This window comes from Plectropomus leopardus, chromosome 19, assembly GCF_026936395.1.
Source record: "Plectropomus leopardus strain MGB_pleo_1.0 chromosome 19, ASM2693639v1, whole genome shotgun sequence".
Lineage (NCBI taxonomy): Eukaryota > Metazoa > Chordata > Actinopteri > Perciformes > Serranidae > Plectropomus > Plectropomus leopardus.
In genome coordinates, this window is record NC_142194.1 from 372,160 (window position 1) to 392,544 (window position 20,385).

Genomic DNA, 20,385 nt, shown 5'->3' on the forward strand with positions numbered 1-20,385 from the left:
TTCAATTTCTGGCAGATTTTAAAGAAGACGTGCTCTCCAAAAGCAAAGTTTTACATTATATTATTGTATAATTAATTTTTTTGGTTGATAAATATCTCAATATTTATAGATTACATATTGTAATATATTTGTTATATGTAATGACTATAAATTATAGCATATATCATATAATTTATGTTTAATTCACATCTATTCATAAACGTGTATAATAATCACAAATATTTATTCTTTTTTCTTGTTTTTAACAACAATAATGAACAATGAGTCCCGCAGGAGGCACTAACACGCCTGCAGAATAACCACAGAAGAAGAAGCAGCAGCAGCAGCAGCAGCAGCAGCAGCAGAAGAAGAAGAAGAAGAAGAAGAAGAAGAAGGTCAGAGCGTGAAGAAGAGCAGCAGCTGCAAGTATTTAACACTATTACCACAGTACTATTACTGATACTGCAGGACAGTACTGCACACAGTACACTCAGGTATTTATTAAAGCACACTGCAGACGTTAGTTGGCTTGTTTTACTTTTCGTGTCATTCAGAAGTCCATTTAAACATCTGACAGCTTTGTGATTCAGCTGTTTTCGGTGAACAAAAAAACAAAAAACAAACGTAAGCACTCATCTGATCAAAGTCTGGGTACAAATCAGAGACTGTAAATTAATAACTTTATAATAACTTTAACTACAGTCTATGGTCCAAACAGAGAGTCTGCTGCAGGACTCTGAGAGCTGGAGGGAGTTTATATAAGTTGCATCAGTCTATATGTTGAATTTCTGTTAAAATAAAAGTAGCTCGACTGATTATATGTGAGCCGAATTGATGAGTGGAAACTAAGGATTCAGAATTTTGGCTGAAATTATTCTGTAACAAGTAAAATTTATTTTAAAATTTAAAACAAAATCTTAAATGTTACATTCTTACAGGGGGTTTGGCATATTTGTCTCTACTCACAAAATCAGCACTCTCCTGTGGATCAAAAGGCTAACTGTTTCCCTCTGCTCCCAGTCTTTGTGCTAAGCTAGGCTAACAGTTTCCCTCTGCTCCCAGTCTTTGTGCTAAGCTAGGCTAACAGTTTCCCTCTGCTCCCAGTCTTTGTGCTAAGCTAGGCTAACAGGCCATGTTGAGGGTGGTCCTCTCATCATTTCGGGTGTCAACTCGTTGCTGCTCAGACTTTGTCTCCAGAACCAGGTTCAGTAACTAAGACTTTACTACCAATGGACAGACAGATTGATTGATTGATTGATTGATTGATTGATTGATTGAACCTTTCAGGTATGTGAGCAGACTGAAAGAGGACGATGAGGCGTGTGCTGCCGCGCTGCAGAACGGTCACGTTTTCCTGTTCCACCGTCTGTCTCCTCTGCTGCAACGCACCGAACAGGGAACATTCACACCTGCAGCTCTCAGAGCCACAGGTACAGAACCACAGAACCACAGAATCACAGAATCACAGAACCACAGAACCACAGAATCACAGAACCACAGAACCACAGAATCACAGAACCACAGAAACACAGGTACAGAACCACAGAAACACAGGTACAGAACCACAGAATCACAGAAACACAGGTACAGAACCACAGAAACACAGGTACAGAACCACAGAATCACAGGTACAGAACCACAGAACCACAGAATCACAGAAACACAGAAACACAGGTACAGAACCTCAGAACCACAGAACCACAGAAACACAGGTACAGAACCACAGAATCACAGGTACAGAACCACAGAACCACAGAATCACAGAAACACAGAAACACAGGTACAGAACCTCAGAACCACAGAACCACAGAAACACAGGTACAGAACCACAGAATCACAGAACCACAGAATCACAGAACCACAGAACCACAGAATCACAGAACCACAGAATCACAGAAACACAGGTACAGAACCACAGAACCACAGAATCACAGAACCACAGAATCACAGAACCACAGAATCACAGAAACACAGGCACAGAACCACAGAATCACAGAACCACAGAACCACAGAATCACAGAAACACAGGCACAGAACCACAGAAACACAGGTACAGAACCACAGAATCACAGGTACAGAACCACAGAACCACAGAATCACAGAAACACAGAAACACAGGTACAGAACCTCAGAACCACAGAACCACAGAAACACAGGTACAGAACCACAGAATCACAGGTACAGAACCACAGAACCACAGAATCACAGAAACACAGAAACACAGGTACAGAACCTCAGAACCACAGAACCACAGAAACACAGGTACAGAACCACAGAACCACAGAACCACAGAAACACAGAAACACAGAACCACAGAATCACAGAACCACAGAATCACAGAAACACAGGTACAGAACCACAGAACCACAGAATCACAGAACCACAGAATCACAGAACCACAGAATCACAGAAACACAGGTACAGAACCACAGAATCACAGAACCACAGAACCACAGAATCACAGAAACACAGAAACACAGGTACAGAACCACAGAATCACAGAAACACAGGTACAGAACCACAGAATCACAGAAACACAGGTACAGAACCACAGAAACACAGAATCACAGAAACACAGGTACAGAACCACAGAACCTCAGAATCACAGAATCACAGGTACAGAACCTCAGAACCACAGAATCACAGAAACACAGGTACAGAACCTCAGAACCACAGAATCACAGAAACACAGGTACAGAACCTCAGAACCACAGAATCACAGAAACACAGGTACAGAACCTCAGAACCACAGAATCACAGAAACACAGGTACAGAACCTCAGAACCACAGAATCACAGAAACACAGGTACAGAACCTCAGAACCACAGGTACAGAACCTCAGAACCACAGAATCACAGAAACACAGAAACACAGGTACAGAACCACAGAACCTCAGAACCACAGAATCACAGAATCACAGGTACAGAACCTCAGAACCACAGAATCACAGAAACACAGGTACAGAACCTCAGAACCACAGAAACACAGGTACGGAACCTCAGAACCACAGGTTGAGAACCACACAATCTCAGGAACAGAACTGCCAGTACAGAACCACAGATCCACTGGTGCAAAACCACAGGCACAAACCACAGAACAACGGGCACAGAACCGCAGGTACAAACCCACAGGTACAGATCCACAGATCTACAGGTAGAGATCCACCGGTACAGATCCACAGAACCACAGGTACAGAATCTCAGAACCCAGGTACAGATCAACAGGTACAGAGCCACAGAACCTCAGGTACAGAATCACAGGTAGAGAGCCTTGCAGAGAATGCTTCAAATCCAGAACCTCGGGATTGTAACCACACTTAGAGAACCAGAGACACAGAACTGATGGAGAAAATTTCATGTACAGAGAACTGGGAGCCACAGGTCAAAAACTTCAATAGCATAACCACAGCTGGAGAACCAAGGGAAGAGAACCACAGGTGGAGGACTAAAAGCCTCAGTTGGAAAACTAATGAATAAGAACCACAAGTACTCTGCGTTTAAGGTTACTACAGTTTGAGAACTTTGGAGAGAGAAGTGGTAAAAGTGAAGCAAAAGAAAAGATATAGAACCTCTGATAGAGAACCATGTAAAACCTCATGCAGAGGACCATGATCTGAGGAACTCCTGTTCTGTGTTTTGTGTTCCAGATTTGCAGGTGATCCTTGAGAGACTCGGTTCGGACAGAACCCTTCTGCAGGAGGCAGTTCTGATTGGCTGTTCTGAACAGAACCAGGCTCAGTTCTGTCTCGATGTCGGTAAGAACCCTTCAGGTTCAGAGTTAAACTGACAGCACTGTGAGTCCCTGATGGACCCGGTCTGTGGGTTCTCTTTGTTCTGGTGTTACAGGAGTACTGGATCAGGCAGCAGTCGAAGAAGAGTCTGGAGGAACCTTCATCGATCTGAGAAAGGCGTTCTTTCTTCTAACCGGAGCAGCAGCACCTCTGGTGGCCAAGGTGAGTCCCCACACCTGGACTGACCCACATATTCCCTCAGCTGTCAGGTGCTGACCCAGGTTCTGTGCTTCAGGGTCAGGCTCTGCTGCGCTGGCATCAAACCAGCGGGTTCTGCAGCGCCACGGGCCAGCCGACCCACCGCAACCAGGCAGGAAGTCAGAGAGTCTGCAGCAGCTCTGGCATTATCTACTATCCCAAGGTAACAGAACCAGAACCAGTCTGCTGTAGGTGACGCATACTCCAGTCTGGAACTGGTTTCTCACTGGTTTGTCCTGGTCTTCCTGAAGATGTCTCCAGTGGTCATCGTCCTGGTGTCTGATGGGAAACGGTGTTTGTTAGGAAGACAGTCGTCCTTCCCTCGGGGGATGTACAGTGCACTGGCCGGCTTCTGTGACATGGGTCAGTCCTACCTGTCCACGGGATTATCTGTCCAAAGACTTACCTGTCCACAGATTCACCTGTTCACAGACTTACCTGTCCACAGGATCATTTGTTCAAAGACTTCCCTGGTCTACTGACTCACCTGTCTGTCTCTGGTTGTTCCAGGTGAGATTTTGGAGGAGACTCTTCGCAGGGAGGTGGCAGAAGAGGTGGGTTTGGAGGTCCACAGTGTCTCCTTCAGCTCCTCGCAGCACTGGCCTTTCCCACACAGCTCCTTCATGATGGGCTGCCATGCCTCTGTAAGCCCCGCCCACATTCAGGTGAGCTCTGGCACATTTCAAATTAAGGTTTCCTTTTTTTCCACAGGGCTCAGTCTTGAGGAGGGGCCGATGAAAAGACAAGTTTAAGGATCAGTGCATTAAAAAAAAAGACAGTATATGATGGTATATGATATATTAGTGCAGGAAACCCACGATCTGTGTAGGAATCCTGCAGTCAGTGCAGGAACAGCACGATTAGTATCAGAGTCTGGCAAACGATGTAGGAATCCCGTAATTGGTGTAGGAAAGCTGCAGTTAGTGTAAGAATCTTGTGATTGGTGTGGGAATCCTGCAGTCAGTGCAGGAATCCAGCGAGCTGTGCAGGAAACCCGCAGTTGGTGTAGGAATGCCGCGATTAGTGTAAGAATCCGGAAAACTGTGTAGGAATCCAGCAGTTGATGTAGAAAGGCTGTGATCGGTGCTGTGATCGGTGCTGTGATCGGTGCTGTGATCGGTGCTGTGACCGGTGCTGTGATCGGTGCTGTGATCGGTGCAGGTATCTTGAGATCGGTGTAGAACAGTAGAGGTCCAAGCGTTGAGCCCTTAGGTACTCCAGGTAAAACGTCCTGTTGTACTCAGTCATGTGAGCTGCTGTTCTGTCTGTCCTCCAGTTAAAGGTGGACCACTCTGAGCTGGAGGACGCCCGCTGGTTCAGTCTGGAGGAGATCACCTCGGCCCTGCAGGTGAAGACTCCACCCCGGAGAGGTGACCCCCCTGTCCTCTGGCTCCCTCCAAAACACGCCATCGCCCACCGCCTCATCACAGAGTGGGCGGACCGCCAGACACACCGCCAGGTGGAAGAGTAACATCCAACTGGGACCAGAACACACAGAGTCTTTAACAAACCTGATGTCCACAACTCATCCACACAGAGTTCACAGACTCCCGAGACCTCATCCACAGAGTCCTCAGAACTCATCCAGAGTCTACAGAGTCCTAAGTCCTCATCCAGAGGGTGCTCAGACCTCATTCAGAGTTCTCAGAGTCCTCAGTCCTCATCCAGTGTCCTCAGTCTAGAATGGAGGTCAAAGTGGGCGTCCTGAGGACTTCTTTTAAAAGGACCAGAACCGTCAGATGAGCGTCTATGTAGGACTGAATGTCCTAACGGATTCAAAAGTCCCTCTGAGTCCTGGATCAGATTTTCAGACGTCTTCACAGGAAGGGGACAGGTGAGGGACATAAGCACCAATCTGAAGTTATTCAGTTGCAGCAGAGACTCACAGATCAAAAGGAGACAAAGAGACAGACAGACTCGTCCTCTTCATCACTCAGACATTGAGTAAGACGTCTCAGTGTCTCTGCGGTCAAGAACAAAAAGTCTTGAGTGTCTCCTTCAGCTGACAGTCGTCTGTTGGTCTGGAGCCGCTCTCAGATCAGGTCTCAGTTTCTGTTAAAATGCTGAAAATTTGAAGCTGCTGGTGCTGAAGTGCTGAGTCAAACATTTTTCAGAGTTAAAGAGTTAAACTTTCAAGCTTCACTGCAAAATAAAACACAGGATTCAGCTCCAATAAAAAACATTTATTTCAATCTGAGAAATAAAACTGAAACATTTATTTATACACAACCTGATCAGTTACATCCTGATCAATATATTCTGATCAATATATCCTGATCAATAACTGGAACTGACAGCTTTTATTTTGAAGGCAACACTTGTATTATCAGATGTGTGTGTGTGTGTCAGTACTGTGTGTGTGTGTTTGTGTCAGTACTGTGTGTGTGTGAGTGTGTGTCAGTACTGTGTGTGTGTGAGTGTGTGTCAGTACTGTGTGTGTGTGTGTGTGTGTGTGTGTGTGTGTGTGTTTGTGTCAGTACTGTGTGTGTGTGTTTGTGTCAGTACTGTGTGTGTGTGAGTGTGTGTCAGTACTGTGTGTGTGAGTGTGTGTCAGTACTGTGTGTGTGTGTGTGTGTGTGTGTGTGTGTGTCAGTACTGTGTGTGTGTGTGTGTGTGTGTGTGTGTCAGTACTGTGTGTGTGTGTTTGTGTCAGTACTGTGTGTGTGTGAGTGTGTGTCAGTACTGTGTGTGTGTGGTGAGTGCTGTGTGTGTATGTGTGTGTGAGTGTGTGTCAGTACTGTGTGTGTGTGTGAGTGTGTGTCAGTACTGTGTGTGTGTGGCAGTGCTGTGTGTGTGTGTCAGAACTGTGTGTGTGTCAGTGCTGTCTGAGTGTATGTGTGTGTGACAGTGCTGTGTGTGTGTGTGTGTGTGTGTGTGTCAGTACTGTGTGTGTGTATGTGTGTCAGTACTGTGTGTGTGTGTGTCAGTACTGTGTGTGTGTGTCAGTGCGGTGTGTGTGTCAGTACTGTGTGTGTGTCAGTGCGGTGTGTGTGTCAGTACTGTGTGTGTGTCAGTGCTGTGTGTGTGTGTCAGTACTGTGTGTGTGTCAGTGCTGTCTGAGTGTATGTGTGTGTGACAGTGCTGTGTGTGTGTGTGTGTCAGTGCTGTGTGTGTGTGTGTCAGTGCTGTCTGAGTGTATGTGTGTGTGACAGTGCTGTGTGTGTGTGTGTGTGTGTGTCAGTGCTGTGTGTGTGTGTGTCAGTACTGTGTGTGTGTGTGTGTGTGTGTGTGTGTGTCAGTACTGTGTGTGTGTCAGTGCGGTGTGTGTGTCAGTACTGTGTGTGTGTCAGTGCGGTGTGTGTGTGTGTGTGTGTGTGTGTGTGTGTGTGTGTGTGTGTCAGTACTGTGTGTGTGTCAGTGCGGTGTGTGTGTGTGTGTGTGTGTGTCAGTGCGGTGTGTGTGTGTGTCAGTACTGTGTGTGTATGTGTGTGTGTGTCAGTACTGTGTGTGTGTATGTGTGTGTGTGTCAGTACTGTGTGTGTGTCAGTGTGTGTGTCAGTACTGTGTGTGTGTGTCAGTGCGGTGTGTGTGTGTGTCAGTACTGTGTGTGTGTGTGTGTGTGTGTGTGTGTGTGTCAGTGCGGTGTGTGTGTGTGTGTGTGTGTGTGTGTGTGTGTGTCAGTACTGTGTGTGTGTCAGTGCGGTGTGTGTGTGTGTGTGTGTATCAGTACTGTGTGTGTGTCAGTACTGTGTGTGTGTATCAGTACTGTGTGTGTGTCAGTACTGTGTGTGTGTCAGTACTGTGTGTGTGTCAGTACTGTGTGTGTGTCAGTGTGGTGTGTGTTGCAGTAAAGTCCAGCTCCGTCTCCTCGGTGACGGCGGTCAGGGCGCTCTCTGCTCGTCTCTGCAGCTCGGCGTCCAGCAGCGTCACACCAAAACGATCCTGATGGACGGAAACAGTCCATCATCAAGTCGATCAATAATTAATGAGTCGTGCTGATTGGCGGTGGCGGTGTGTGAGGGTGCGTTTGAGCTGTGTACCTTCTTCTTGCTGCCAGGCGGAGCTACAGGGGGGTTAAAGGTCATGTCTGCGACGCTGTAGTTGTTAAACAGCTCCAATGGAGACCTGCACAGGAAGTATATATATATATATATACACACGCACGCACGCACGCACGCACGCACGCACGCACGCACACACACACACACACCAGCTGTTTGAAGGAGCCGTCCACAGTTTCTGCTCCTTTAAGGTGCCATCATCAGACGTACCTGCGGCTCAGCTCCACGGAGAGCGACCCCGACCCCTCGCTGGGCGCCCCCTGACTCAGATGGACCGCCAACCGCTGCACCACCGGGTGGTAGTGTCTCTGAAACACACGGCAACATGAGATACAGATATTAGTACCTGCAGAGTGAGTATTAGGACCTGTAGAGTGTGTATTAGGACCTACAGAGTATTAGTACCTGCAGAGTGAGTATTAGTACCTGCAGAGTGAGTATTAGTACCTACAGAGTGAGTATTAGTACCTGCAGAGTGTGTAGTTCCCACAGCGCTGTGTTCTGGGCGTTGCAGTGTTCAGGTTTGTCGAGCTCCGGCAGGTAGAAGCCGCTGCCCTGAACCTCGTTATCCAACAGGAAATCACACTTAGGGAACGCCTAACACACACACAGACACACACACACACACAGACACAGACACACACACACAGACACACACACACAGACACACACACACACACACACACACAGAGTGAGTACAGGTGTATCCGCTGGTACCAGGTGTGTCTCTGGAGTGTTTCCAGCTTCAGATCGGTTCGTCCTCCCTGAGGGGCGATTCTAAGATGATCGCCATGGTGACGCCGCCTGAAGCTGCTGTGACGTCATCTTAAACACACACTCACGTGCATGGCGGCTCTGCTGGCAGCGAGGATCCCCACACTGGCGTTGGGCAGCACATGCAGACTGAGCATGCTCAGTCTCTTGACGAACGCCATCGCCCTCTGCAGGGTCACCTGCTTCTTTCGACGGGTCAGCATGGCGTCCAGGCACCGCAGCACGATGATGATGTCAGCACTGGGTGCCCCTGACAGACAGACGGCGGCTTGACATTTATTCTCATGTTTATGGTCATGTATTAATATATATATAGTTGAGTTACATACTGATATTGTCATCAGTGACTGACATTTAGTATTACGACTTAATGAGTACTTTAATGTTTGTGTATATATGTTTATGTATGTTTTTATGTTTGTATGTACTTTACACTCATAACTTTTGTATTTTTATTTACACACCACTAACCCTAACCCTCCCTCCAGGATTACAGGCCGTTTTTGTGATCGTTGCAGAATGAAAAGCATTAATTGACGCCAGCTTTTCTAAAAAGTCACAAAGTTCAAACAAATATTTAAACATTTTCAGCTGGACCAAATTTTTGTTTGTCTTATCAGTCAGAAGGTTCAGAGACAGCGAGCTGGACGAGGACGAGACAAGCCGACATCAAACCAGTTAATGAATACAGGGTTACAGTAGCCGTGTGCTGCTGACAGTTAGCCTGTCACACACAGCAGGATGAACACAGAGAGAGTGAGTGGATCAACATGCTGCACAACCACGGGTCACATTAGAGGTGAAGTTGCAGTAAAGTTCAGTAACAAAATCATGAACTGTTGCCATGGCAACATACAGTGCCTTGCGAAAGTATTCGGCCCCCTTGAACCTTGCAACCTTTCGCCACATTTCAGGCTTCAAACATAAAGATATCAAATTTAAATTTTTTGTCAAGAAACAACAACAAGTGGGACACAATCGTGAAGTGGAATGAAATTTATTGAGTAATTTAAACTTTTTTAACAAATAAAAAACTGAAAAGTGGGGCGTGCAATATTATTTGGCCCCCTTGCGTTAATACTTTGTAGCGCCACCTTTTGCTCCAATTACAGCTGCAAGTCGCTTGGGGTATGTTTCTATCAGTTTTGCACATCGAGAGACTGAAATTCTTGCCCATTCTTCCTTGCAAAACAGCTCGAGCTCAGTGAGGTTGGATGGAGAGCGTTTGTGAACAGCAGTCTTCAGCTCTTTCCACAGATTCTCGATTGGATTCAGGTCTGGACTTTGACTTGGCCATTCTAACACCTGGATACGTTTATTTGTGAACCATTCCATTGTAGATTTGGCTTTATGTTTTGGATCATTGTCCTGTTGGAAGATAAATCTCCGTCCCAGTCTCAGGTCTTGTGCAGACTCCAACAGGTTTTCTTCCAGAATGGTCCTGTATTTGGCTCCATCCATCTTCCCGTCAATTTTAACCATCTTCCCTGTCCCTGCTGAAGAAAAGCAGGCCCAAACCATGATGCTGCCACCACCATGTTTGACAGTGGGGATGGTGTGTTCAGGGTGATGAGCTGTATTGCTTTTACGCCAAACATATCGCTTTTGCATTGTGGCCAAAAAGTTCGATTTTGGTTTCATCTGACCAGAGCACCTTCTTCCACATGTTTGGTGTGTCTCCCAGGTGGCTTGTGGCAAACTTTAAACGAGACTTTTTATGGATATCTTTGAGAAATGGCTTTCTTCTTGCCACTCTTCCATAAAGGCCAGATTTGTGCAGTGTACGACTGATTGTTGTCCTATGGACAGACTCTCCTACCTCAGCTGTAGATCTCTGCAGTTCATCCAGAGTGATCATGGGCCTCTTGGCTGCATCTCTGATCAGTTTTCTCCTTGTTTGAGATGGAAGTTTGGAGGGACGGCCGGGTCTTGGTAGATTTGCAGTGGTCTGATACTCCTTCCATTTCAATATGATTGCTTGCACAGTGCTCCTTGAGATGTTTAAAGCTTGGGAAATCTTTTTGTATCCAAATCCGGCTTTAAACTTCTCCACAACAGTATCTCGGACCTGCCTGGTGTGTTCCTTGGTCTTCATGATGCTCTCTGCGCTTTAAACAGAACCCTGAGACTATCACAGAGCAGGTGCATTTATACGGAGACTTGATTACACACAGGTGGATTCTATTTATCATCATCAGTCATTTAGGACAACATTGGATCATTCAGAGATCCTCACTGAACTTCTGGAGTGAGTTTGCTGCATTGAAAGTAAAGGGGCCGAATAATATTGCACGCCCCACTTTTCAGTTTTTTATTTGTTAAAAAAGTTTAAATTATCCAATAAATTTCGTTCCACTTCACGATTGTGTCCCACTTGTTGTTGATTCTTGACAAAAAATTAAAATTTTATTTCTTTATGTTTGAAGCCTGAAATGTGGTGAAAGGTTGAAAGGTTCAAGGGGGCCGAATACTTTCGCAAGGCACTGTATTGAACTCCCTCAGAGTTTGAGTTTGATAAAGAAAAGTTAATTGAAACAGGAAGTGTGCGGCGTTTCTGACCTGCGTGCAGCCGTGGCAGCATCCTGTACAGCTGAGAGTAAAAGTTGAGTGGGTCGATGTTCAGAACGTCACCTGATACAAACACAGAAACTTTATTGATACAGCTCAGCTGAACAGACACTCAGTACACACACACTGTAACATGCACTGTGTCTCTCTCTCTCTCACACACACACACACACACACACAGAGTAACACACACACTGAGACAGACACAGACACAGGGACACTTAAAGACACACTCAAAGACACAGACGCTCTGAGACCTTGTCCTGACAGGATGGTGAAGACGGTCTGGATGCAGTGGAGACTCTCCCGATTGGACAGATCCTGCAGAGCACACGAGGTCGATCAGGTGACGATGACAACGATTATTACTAAACATCAGAAAATATTTTAACCCTTGAACTGAAAATTTCTCCCAGAGGTCGTTAACGTGACGGACAGGCAGAGGTCATGACCTCCGAGGTCACTGACGGACAGGCAGAGGTCATGACCTCCGAGGTCACTGACGGACAGGCAGAGGTCGTTAACGTGACCTCGTGACTGTCGGGGCAGAGGTGAATACTCACTCCTGATTGGATGAGGTTCTGCAGCACGTTGAGCAGGTCGTCGAAGAACTCCAGGTTGATCAGGTGAGCAAAACTGACAGGAAGTGACATCACAGTTAGTGCCTCAGGTGCATCTACTGTACTACTACAGTACTACTATAGTAATGTGTGTGTCGTACTTGGCGAGCCCCTCCAGAACAGCAGGAAGAAGAACTGACTTCTGAGCTTTTTTTAAGATCCTGAAGTAGATGAGGAAGACGATGTTCAGAGTCTCTGTGTGCTGAGGAGGAGGAGGAGGAGGAGGAGAGGAGGAGGAGGAGAGAGGAGATGGAGAAGGAGGGAGAGAGGAGGAGGAGATGGAGAAGGAGGGAGAGAGGAGATGGAGAAGGAGGGAGAGAGGAGGAGAAGGAGGGAGAGAGGAGGAGGAGGAGAGGAGAGGAGAGGAGAGGGAGGAGACGGAGGAGAGAGGAGGAGGAGTGTTTAGTTTCTTTTTTGTTTTTGTCCTTTTATGGCACATTTCCACGACATGGTTCCAGCTCTACTTTGCTCGCCTTTTTTTGTTTTTTTGTTAGGAAAAGGTACCTGGTACATGTTTTTTAGTACCTGCTCTCCTGGAGGTGCAAATGCTCCTCAGCTTAGAGAGAGAGTGTGTGTGAGAGTGAGTGTGTGTGTGTGTGTGTGTGTGTGTGTGTGTGTGTGTGTGTGTGTGTGTGGTTTGTGTAGGAGCTGAGAGGAGCTCGTCTCCACTGAGACGTTTGGGGGGAGCTCTAACAAATGTTGACTTTGGTGTTACAGAATATATAATTTCGGCACACAAAGGCTCCTAAATTTTCCCTCTCTGAACATCCGTCTCCACTATTTAACTTCCGTGTTTGTTCCTGCTGCGGCCGTCTGCGCGTGAAGCGGCGCTGCGCTCAGATTCCTACATTTCCGTATTCACCTGAACTCGTCATCGTCCACAGAAGGACAGAGACAGAGAGGCGTGACGGCAGAGTCGCACCGCATCACTATGACAACCAGCTACACTAAGGCGGTACTGTCTCCTAATGGAAAACAGCCCCCAGAGAAGTACCAATACCAAAGGCGAGAAGAGTAGAGTAGAGTACAGTAGAGTAGAGTAGCGTAGAGTAGCGTAGAGTACAGTAGAGTAGAGTAGCGTAGAGTACAGTAGAGTAGAGTAGCGTAGAGTACAGTAGAGTAGAGTAGCGTAGAGTACAGTAGAGTAGCGTAGAGTACAGTAGAGTAGAGTACAGTACAGTAGAGTAGAGTAGCGTAGAGTAGAGTAGCGTAGAGTACAGTACAGTACAGTAGAGTAGAGTAGCGTAGAGTAGAGTAGATTAGAGTAGAGTAGCGTAGAGTAGAGTACAATAGAGTAGAGTACAGTAGAGTACAGTAGAGTACAGTACAGTAGAGTAGAGTAGAGTAGAGTAGAGTACAGTAGAGTAGCGTAGAGTAGAGTACAGTACAGTAGAGTAGAGTAGCGTAGAGTAGAGTACAGTACAGTAGAGTAGAGTAGAGTACAGTAGAGTAGCGTAGAGTACAGTACAGTAGAGTAGAGTAGCGTAGAGTAGAGTACAGTACAGTAGAGTAGAGTACAGTAGAGTACAGTAGAGTAGAGTAGCATAGAGTAGAGTACAGTAGAGTAGAGTACAGTACAGTAGAGTAGAGTAGAGTAGAGTAGAGACCATGTAGTGGAAAAGCACTTTACGTATCCATAAGGTGCCAGAGAGCATAACACGGCATCAAAATAGAGCCCCCCAGACAGACAGACAGCCTAGCTAAGAACCTAATGTCCTACATCCTAGAAATGTCCTACATCCTAGAAATGTCCTACATCCTAGAAATGTCCTACATCCTAGAAATGTCCTACATCCTACAGACATGTCTGGGCCTGTGCGTCTGTCTCTCTGGTCTCTACACTTTCCGTCCCTTGTGTTTTGGACTCACCAGTTTGATCTTCTTCTCTTTGCTCTCGGAGGCTTCGGCCTCCAGCAGCTCCTTCTCCAACTTCTCCTCCGCCTTCTTCCACTGCACACACACACACACACACACACACACACACACACACACATTAACTCCAGGTGTGTCATGAGGTGGTCGACAGGTGACAGGTGTGTGTGATTTACCTTCCTCTGCATCCTGGACAGGTTCTTCTTCTTCTCTTTGTAGTTCATGAATTTCTTCTTTGGTGCCGTGTCCTCGATGTCCTTCTTCATCTGCACCTCCTTTATCCGCAGACTGAGGAGCGTCCTCAACACCTGGGGACAGGGCGACAGGTGAGCTCTGACATCACAGCTCAACATGTAACATCAGCACACTGACTCTGGATTAAGAGGCTGATTTGTTACCTCAGGTCTGACGTTGTAGTTGAGACTCTTGACAAGGCCGGAGATGACACGCACCGCCGCCAGCGAAGCCCCGCCCTCTTTGTCCTGCTGGAAGAGCTTCCTGAACGCATCACAGCACGCACCTGATACCTGAAACACACATATGAACGCATCACAGCACGCACCTGACACCTGAAACACACACCTGAACACATCACAGCACACACCTGACACCTGAACGCATCACAGCACACACCTGACACCTGAACGCATCACAGCACACACCTGACACCTGAAACACACACCTGAACACATCACAGCACACACCTGACACCTGAACGCATCACAGCACACACCTGACACCTGAACGCATCACAGCATCACAGCATCACAGCATCACAGCACACACCTGACACACACACCTGAACACATCACAGCACACACCTGACACCTGAAACACACACCTGAACACATGACAGCACACACCTCACACCTGAACACATCACAGCACACACCTGACACCTGAAACACACACCTGAACACATCACAGCACACACCTGACACCTGAAACACTGAGCTGCCTGATCATCGACGGTCTCTCACCTGTCTGTCGGGGTCGTTCATCAGCGGGGCGAGGGCGACAATGATGTTGTTGTGGAAGTTGAAGTGAGGGAGAGCGAGCAGCAACTCGCACAGGCAACGAACAGCAACTTGAGCGAGGCCGCGGTACGACCGGAAACCCACCGCCTGGCTGCGCTTCTTCTTCCTCTGCTTCCAGTCTGCAGGTGAGAGGTGAACAGATGCAGGTGTGTCTCCTGCTGTGTTGTGCTGTGTGTGTGTTGTGTGTTGCTGTGGTTGTGTACCTTGGACGGTCTGCTCCAGGTCTTCCAGGTAGAACTTGTACTGACTCACCAAACCTTCCTCGAACTCTCTGAGCTGCTGAGTTTCCTTCTTCACCTGCAGAAAAAAGCACGACAGACATGAAGATCACTGACTCTGCAGACGTTGAGCCAGAAACATGAGGAACATGTCACAGTTGACCTTTGACCTCCTGGATATTTAATGCCAGAACTTTATTTTATCCTCTCAGACATTCGTGTGGAATCTGTCATAATTAACGTATGAATTCTTGAGTTGCGGCCAAAAATATGTTTTCTGAGGTCACGGTGACCTTTGACCACCAAATTTTTATCAGTGTGTCATCGAGTGCAAGTAGACGTTTGTGCCAAATTAGAGGAAACTCTCTCAAGGGAATGAGATGGACACAAGTTAACCCTGACCTTTGACCTTCAAGCGCCAAAATCTCAATAGTCAATTCTTGAGTCCTGATGGATGTTTGTGCCAAATTAGAAGAAATTCCCTAAACATTTTCTTGAGATATGAAATTCACAAGAATGAGACAAACAAGGACACAGTGACCTTGACCTTTGACCTATGGCCAAATGGACATTTGGCCAAATATGAAAGACAAAATCCCTTAACGTGTTCTTGAGGTATCGTGTTCAAGAGAATGAGATGGCTGCATGGTCACAGTGACCTTGACCTCTGACCAACAAAATCTCAAAAGTCAATTCTTGAGTCCACGTGAACGTTTGTGCCAAATCTGGAGAAATTCCCTCAAGGTGTTCCTCAGATATTCATCCGTCACTAAAATGGGACGGATGGACGAACAACTTGAAAACATAATGCGTCCACACTTGTCCATCCTCATACAAAAACACAGACAGACACACACACACACACACACACACAGACACTCATACAAACACACACAGACACAGACACACACACACACAGACACTCATACAAACACACACACAGACACACACACACACACAGACACTCATACAAACACACACACACACACACACACACACACAGTGGTTACCTTGGTGGCCCTCTCTTCAGGGGTCAGAGGTCGTATCCTGTAGGTGGGGGTGATGTCTTTGAAAATCTCCATCAGAGAAACCATCACCAGCTTCCTGACCGTCACCGCCACGCAGGGGTCCGCCTCCATCAGCATCCCCCGCAACTCCTTCACCTTCTTTATCTGATCACACACACACACACGCACACACGCACACACACACACACACACACACACACACACAGACATTAACCCTTTAGGGCCTGCTTTTATATTACACACTCTTATCTCTCTGTACACAAAATGCGGTTTTCAAAATCAGGCTTTAAAACACGTTACACATAAATAGGATTTTCTACTTTCACTGAGTTAATGTTTTAACGAACATCAGTCCTAATCAGAAATATCACATATTCATTCATTTTCAGAATTTAAACCTTTAAATCCTGGGTTTTTGTCATGATGCCACTGTGATTTTAGATGAAAAAACAAAAGAAAAAAAGAAAGATGTTGAGTCTCCTCCTCCTCAGTGTGTGAGTGTAGCTGCTGACAGTCTGGGATATGTCAGTGTGTGAGTGTAGCTGCTGACAGTCTGGGATATGTCAGTGTGTGAGTGTAGCTGCTGACAGTCTGGGATATGTCAGTGTGTGAGTGTAGCTGCTGACAGTCTGGGATATGTCAGTGTGTGAGTGTAGCTGCTGACAGTCTGGGATATGTCAGTGTGTGAGTGTAGCTGCTGACAGTCTGGGATATGTCAGTGTGTGAGTGTAGCTGCTGACAGTCTGGGATATGTCAGTGTGTGAGTGTAGCTGCTGACAGTCTGGGATATGTCAGTGTGTGAGTGTAGCTGCTGACAGTCTGGGATATGTCAGTGTGTGAGTGTAGCTGCTGACAGTCTGGGATATGTCAGTGTGTGAGTGTAGCTGCTGACAGTCTGGGATATGTCAGTGATCAGCAGCTACATTGACTGTGACAGGTCACCTAGTGGAAATAGCATGTATTTCCTCCATATGCCAAATATGGTCAAAATGACCTCATCAGGTGGAAAATAGTCAAAATGACAAATTCAGAGTCAAAAGCCCAGAATGACACCCAGAAATAATACAAGTCCTGTTTTTCTGCTCTGATGGCTGTGGGATCAAAAATGTCAGTTTGAATGGGTTTCAATGGAGCATTTTTGGACCTGAACAGTCTGAATGTAACTATTTAGTTTCCACAGTGTATTTTAGACTTATTGTAGGAGCTGAGCTGCAAATTCACTGATTACACTCAAATACACAATCTGGACTACATTTAGGACACATGCATCAACACACACACAGTTATCACAACAGGAAGAAGGAAAGAGACTAAAATGAGGCAAACAGACACTGAAGGGTTAATAACAAACAGTCCCTAAGGGGTTAAAGACAGCAGGTCTGGTCTGGGATCAGTCTTACGTTGCTGTAGGGGTCGGATACGACGGCTGATCCCAGAGCAGCGATGTGGAGTTTCTTCTGGTTGATCTTGTGGACTCTCAGCTGCTCTCTCTGCTCTGCCGTCAGCGCCGCGCCGCTCTCCTCTGATCAGGAACACACCATCGATCGGTCACAACAGATCAATAAATCCTTCACACAGGTTCAGAAACAGCTCTCACCGTCCTCCTCCTCCTCTGGCTCCTCCTCTGGCTCCTCCTCTGGCTCCTCCTCCTCCTCCACCGGCTGCTTTGTGATGACTAACAAACAAACAAACAAACAAACAAACAAACAGAGAAGGCGTTCAGCTGACAGCTGATCAGACTGATCAGAGATCAATAACTGTGGTGGTGCGTACCTCTCTCCACGCTCTGCGGGATCACTCCTCTCTTGTCTTTGATGGGCAGCAGATGGATCACCTCCTTCTCCTCCGTCCTCGCCATCTTCCTGGGAACCTTCTCGTAACTCCGCACCACCTCAGAGCTCCGCCTCTTCCCGCCGTGCACCGGCCCGCTGAGACGCCCGCGAAACAAACACACCTCAGTCACCGCTCACACACCTACACCTGTGTGTGTGTGTGTGTGTGTGTGTGTGTGGTTACCATGACGACAGGTCTCTGGTGATGAAGGAGGCGTGGCGAGCGAGCTCCGTCATCTGCTGCAGGTCGTCGTCCTCCATCATGTCGGTGGGCAGAGTCTCCAGGAACTCCTCCTCCTGCTCCTGCTGCTCCTCCTCTGTCAGAGACAGCCTACAAGTGAGAGCGGGCTCACAGAGGTGCATCATGGGACACGTGGTCCTGTCTGTAACTCACCGGGCGTCTTCCTGTAGGTCTCCAGGGGGCGTGGCGTCCTGATGTTGGCGTCCTTCACCGCCTGCCGCAGCCTCTTCTGCTCTTTGCGCTGCTTCTTGGCGACATTCTGCTGCTTCATCTGACGGTTCTTCAGCTTGTTCTCCAGCTTCACGCCGCTCGTCTTCAGCAGCCGGCGGAACGTCGGACGCCGCTTCTTCGACCGCGGCTGCGGGGGGTACAGATAAATCCATAAATCAGGACAGAGAGAGTATTTTCAAAATTAAACATCCTGTGACATCAATAAAAAAAAATCATGGTAACAGAAAAATAAAAGGCTTTATTATGAATCTTTTGTTTATCTTACACAAAACACAAATGCACCTCCTCCTGATTTGTGCTTAATTTTTTAATAATAATAATAATTATAACAACTTGGGTTTATAGTACCCAAGGCGGCTTTAAAGAGTAAAAAACAAATACATGAATCTATAAATAGAATTTAAAAAAAAAACAAAAACAACAACAAAACTGATCACATGATTCAGATTTTTTTTTTTAAAAAAACACTAAAGAAAAAAACAGCGATTAGATTAGATTCACTTTAATTCAAAAACAAACTGAATGAGCTTTATTTTCCAAACTCTGGAGGGAATCACCCAAAATAAAACTGATCACGCTGAGTATTGATTAACTATCAGCTGCTAATAAAACTGATCACATTGAGTATTGATTATCTATCAGCTGCTACCATCGGCACCTGTATGTAAACAGATTATATTTGACAGTGAGGAGGACACAGCACAGAGCTTCAGACTGACTTTCTGCTGTAAAGACGGAACCTTTAAATCCGCAGTTTTTTGTATGGAGTTTGGTCTGAGACTGCAGAGAAACAGCTGCTGCTCCCGCAGAGGATCTGATCTACGGCGGAGACCTTCAGACTGACTGACAGCAGCTTTATGGACACTCATTTTAATAATGGCATAATAATAACAATAACCACCACTCTCTGGTTAATGATTCAGACGCCGATTTTATCAAAATGACTCCTGTTAGTTAGTTCATGGTTTAAATAATCTTAAACTCAGCGGGTCTTTCTGCTGTAAACACAGAGTCTTTAAATCAACACTTTCTTCATGGAGTCTGGTCTGAGACTGAAGACGGACCGCTGCTGCTCCCGTTAACGAGCTGAATAACAGCAGACACTTTACATCAGCACGGTAACACCGTCCCGGTCCTCCGGTGAAACACAAACAGTTAAATCAGCACGGTAACACCGTCCCGGTCCTCCGGTGAAACACAAACAGTTAAATCAGCACGTGAACACCGTCCCGGTCCTCCGGTGTGAACTCACCGGGCCCATGGCGGCGGCGGCTCGGTGTCTCCGGCTCTCTCCGCGGGTTCAGGCCGGGTTCGGGTCGCTCCTCTCCGGTGTGAGAGTTGCAGACTGTCGGTGATTTCTGCTGAAAAGTTGCGGTTTGTTTCCACCCGCGTGCTGACTGACTGGAGGATCCGGTTCACACCGACGACCTGGAAACACTTAACCAGCTGATCGTCCACAGACAGTGCCCCCAGCGGCCGGAGGTCACATGACACAGCAACACCTGACAACAGGAAGTGACGATATCGGTTTGATGATGATGATGATGATGATGATGATGATGATGATGATGATTATTGTCCATTTTAAAATGTTTATTTTCTAATGTAATCTAACAGTGAATTTTGGGTGTAATTTGTCATGTTTTTAATAACTTAAACATTACTTATAATTTTACCATTAGGAGTATAATGGGCTATTATGACGCAAGTAACAAATATTCGAATTATGTTGGGGTTTTAATGGGGAAATCCTTTATCCACGAACAGAAATGTTACAGTTTACACCCCTCTTTCCATCTTTTCTTGTTTGATTTAAGGTCTTAAGTAATGCAAATCCAGACCATAGTGCTCTTAAATATTAAATATTAATAAATTAATTTCTGTTTTAACAGAAACATGCAATCCAAATCCATTTTCTAAATAATATAAAACAATTTAAAAATGAGATTAAAAAACAAATTAAGCACTAAAGTTTTCTATAAAAATCTCCCAAATT

At 46.3% G+C, this 20,385-nt stretch overlaps 2 protein-coding genes across 3 annotated transcripts; one reads left to right on the plus strand and one right to left on the minus strand.

Moving 5' to 3' along the window:
• Positions 1 to 346: 346 nt before the first annotated feature.
• Positions 347 to 6,173, plus strand: nudt13 (nudix (nucleoside diphosphate linked moiety X)-type motif 13; the record flags this gene model as incomplete). Its single annotated transcript, XM_088070471.1, has 10 exons — positions 347 to 405; positions 1,267 to 1,409; positions 2,490 to 2,519; positions 2,968 to 3,096; positions 3,626 to 3,733; positions 3,825 to 3,931; positions 4,005 to 4,130; positions 4,219 to 4,330; positions 4,478 to 4,632; positions 5,244 to 6,173. Coding segments are annotated over 10 exons (1,164 nt in total), but the record flags the coding sequence as incomplete, so codon positions are not given.
• noc3l (NOC3-like DNA replication regulator) lies at positions 6,130 to 19,830 on the minus strand. 2 transcript variants are annotated; one of them, XM_088069665.1, is made up of 22 exons: positions 19,642 to 19,830; positions 18,312 to 18,516; positions 18,102 to 18,234; positions 17,859 to 18,013; positions 17,683 to 17,760; positions 17,486 to 17,607; positions 16,068 to 16,229; positions 15,043 to 15,136; positions 14,783 to 14,958; positions 14,201 to 14,329; positions 13,979 to 14,110; positions 13,800 to 13,880; positions 12,032 to 12,132; positions 11,874 to 11,946; positions 11,568 to 11,631; positions 11,302 to 11,373; positions 8,811 to 8,992; positions 8,437 to 8,565; positions 8,179 to 8,276; positions 7,948 to 8,032; positions 7,742 to 7,849; positions 6,130 to 7,608 (listed from the first exon to the last, which is right to left on the minus strand). In XM_088069665.1, exons 1-22 carry the CDS (start codon positions 19,648 to 19,650, stop codon positions 7,585 to 7,587), a joined length of 2,412 nt encoding a protein of 803 aa, XP_087925791.1. In that variant the 5' UTR covers positions 19,651 to 19,830; the 3' UTR covers positions 6,130 to 7,584. The 2 variants fall into 2 exon arrangements, with proteins under 2 accessions (XP_087925791.1, XP_087925790.1); XM_088069664.1 differs by having other exon boundaries at positions 6,130 to 7,849; positions 19,642 to 19,829.
• Between the last annotated feature and the right edge of the window lie 555 nt (positions 19,831 to 20,385).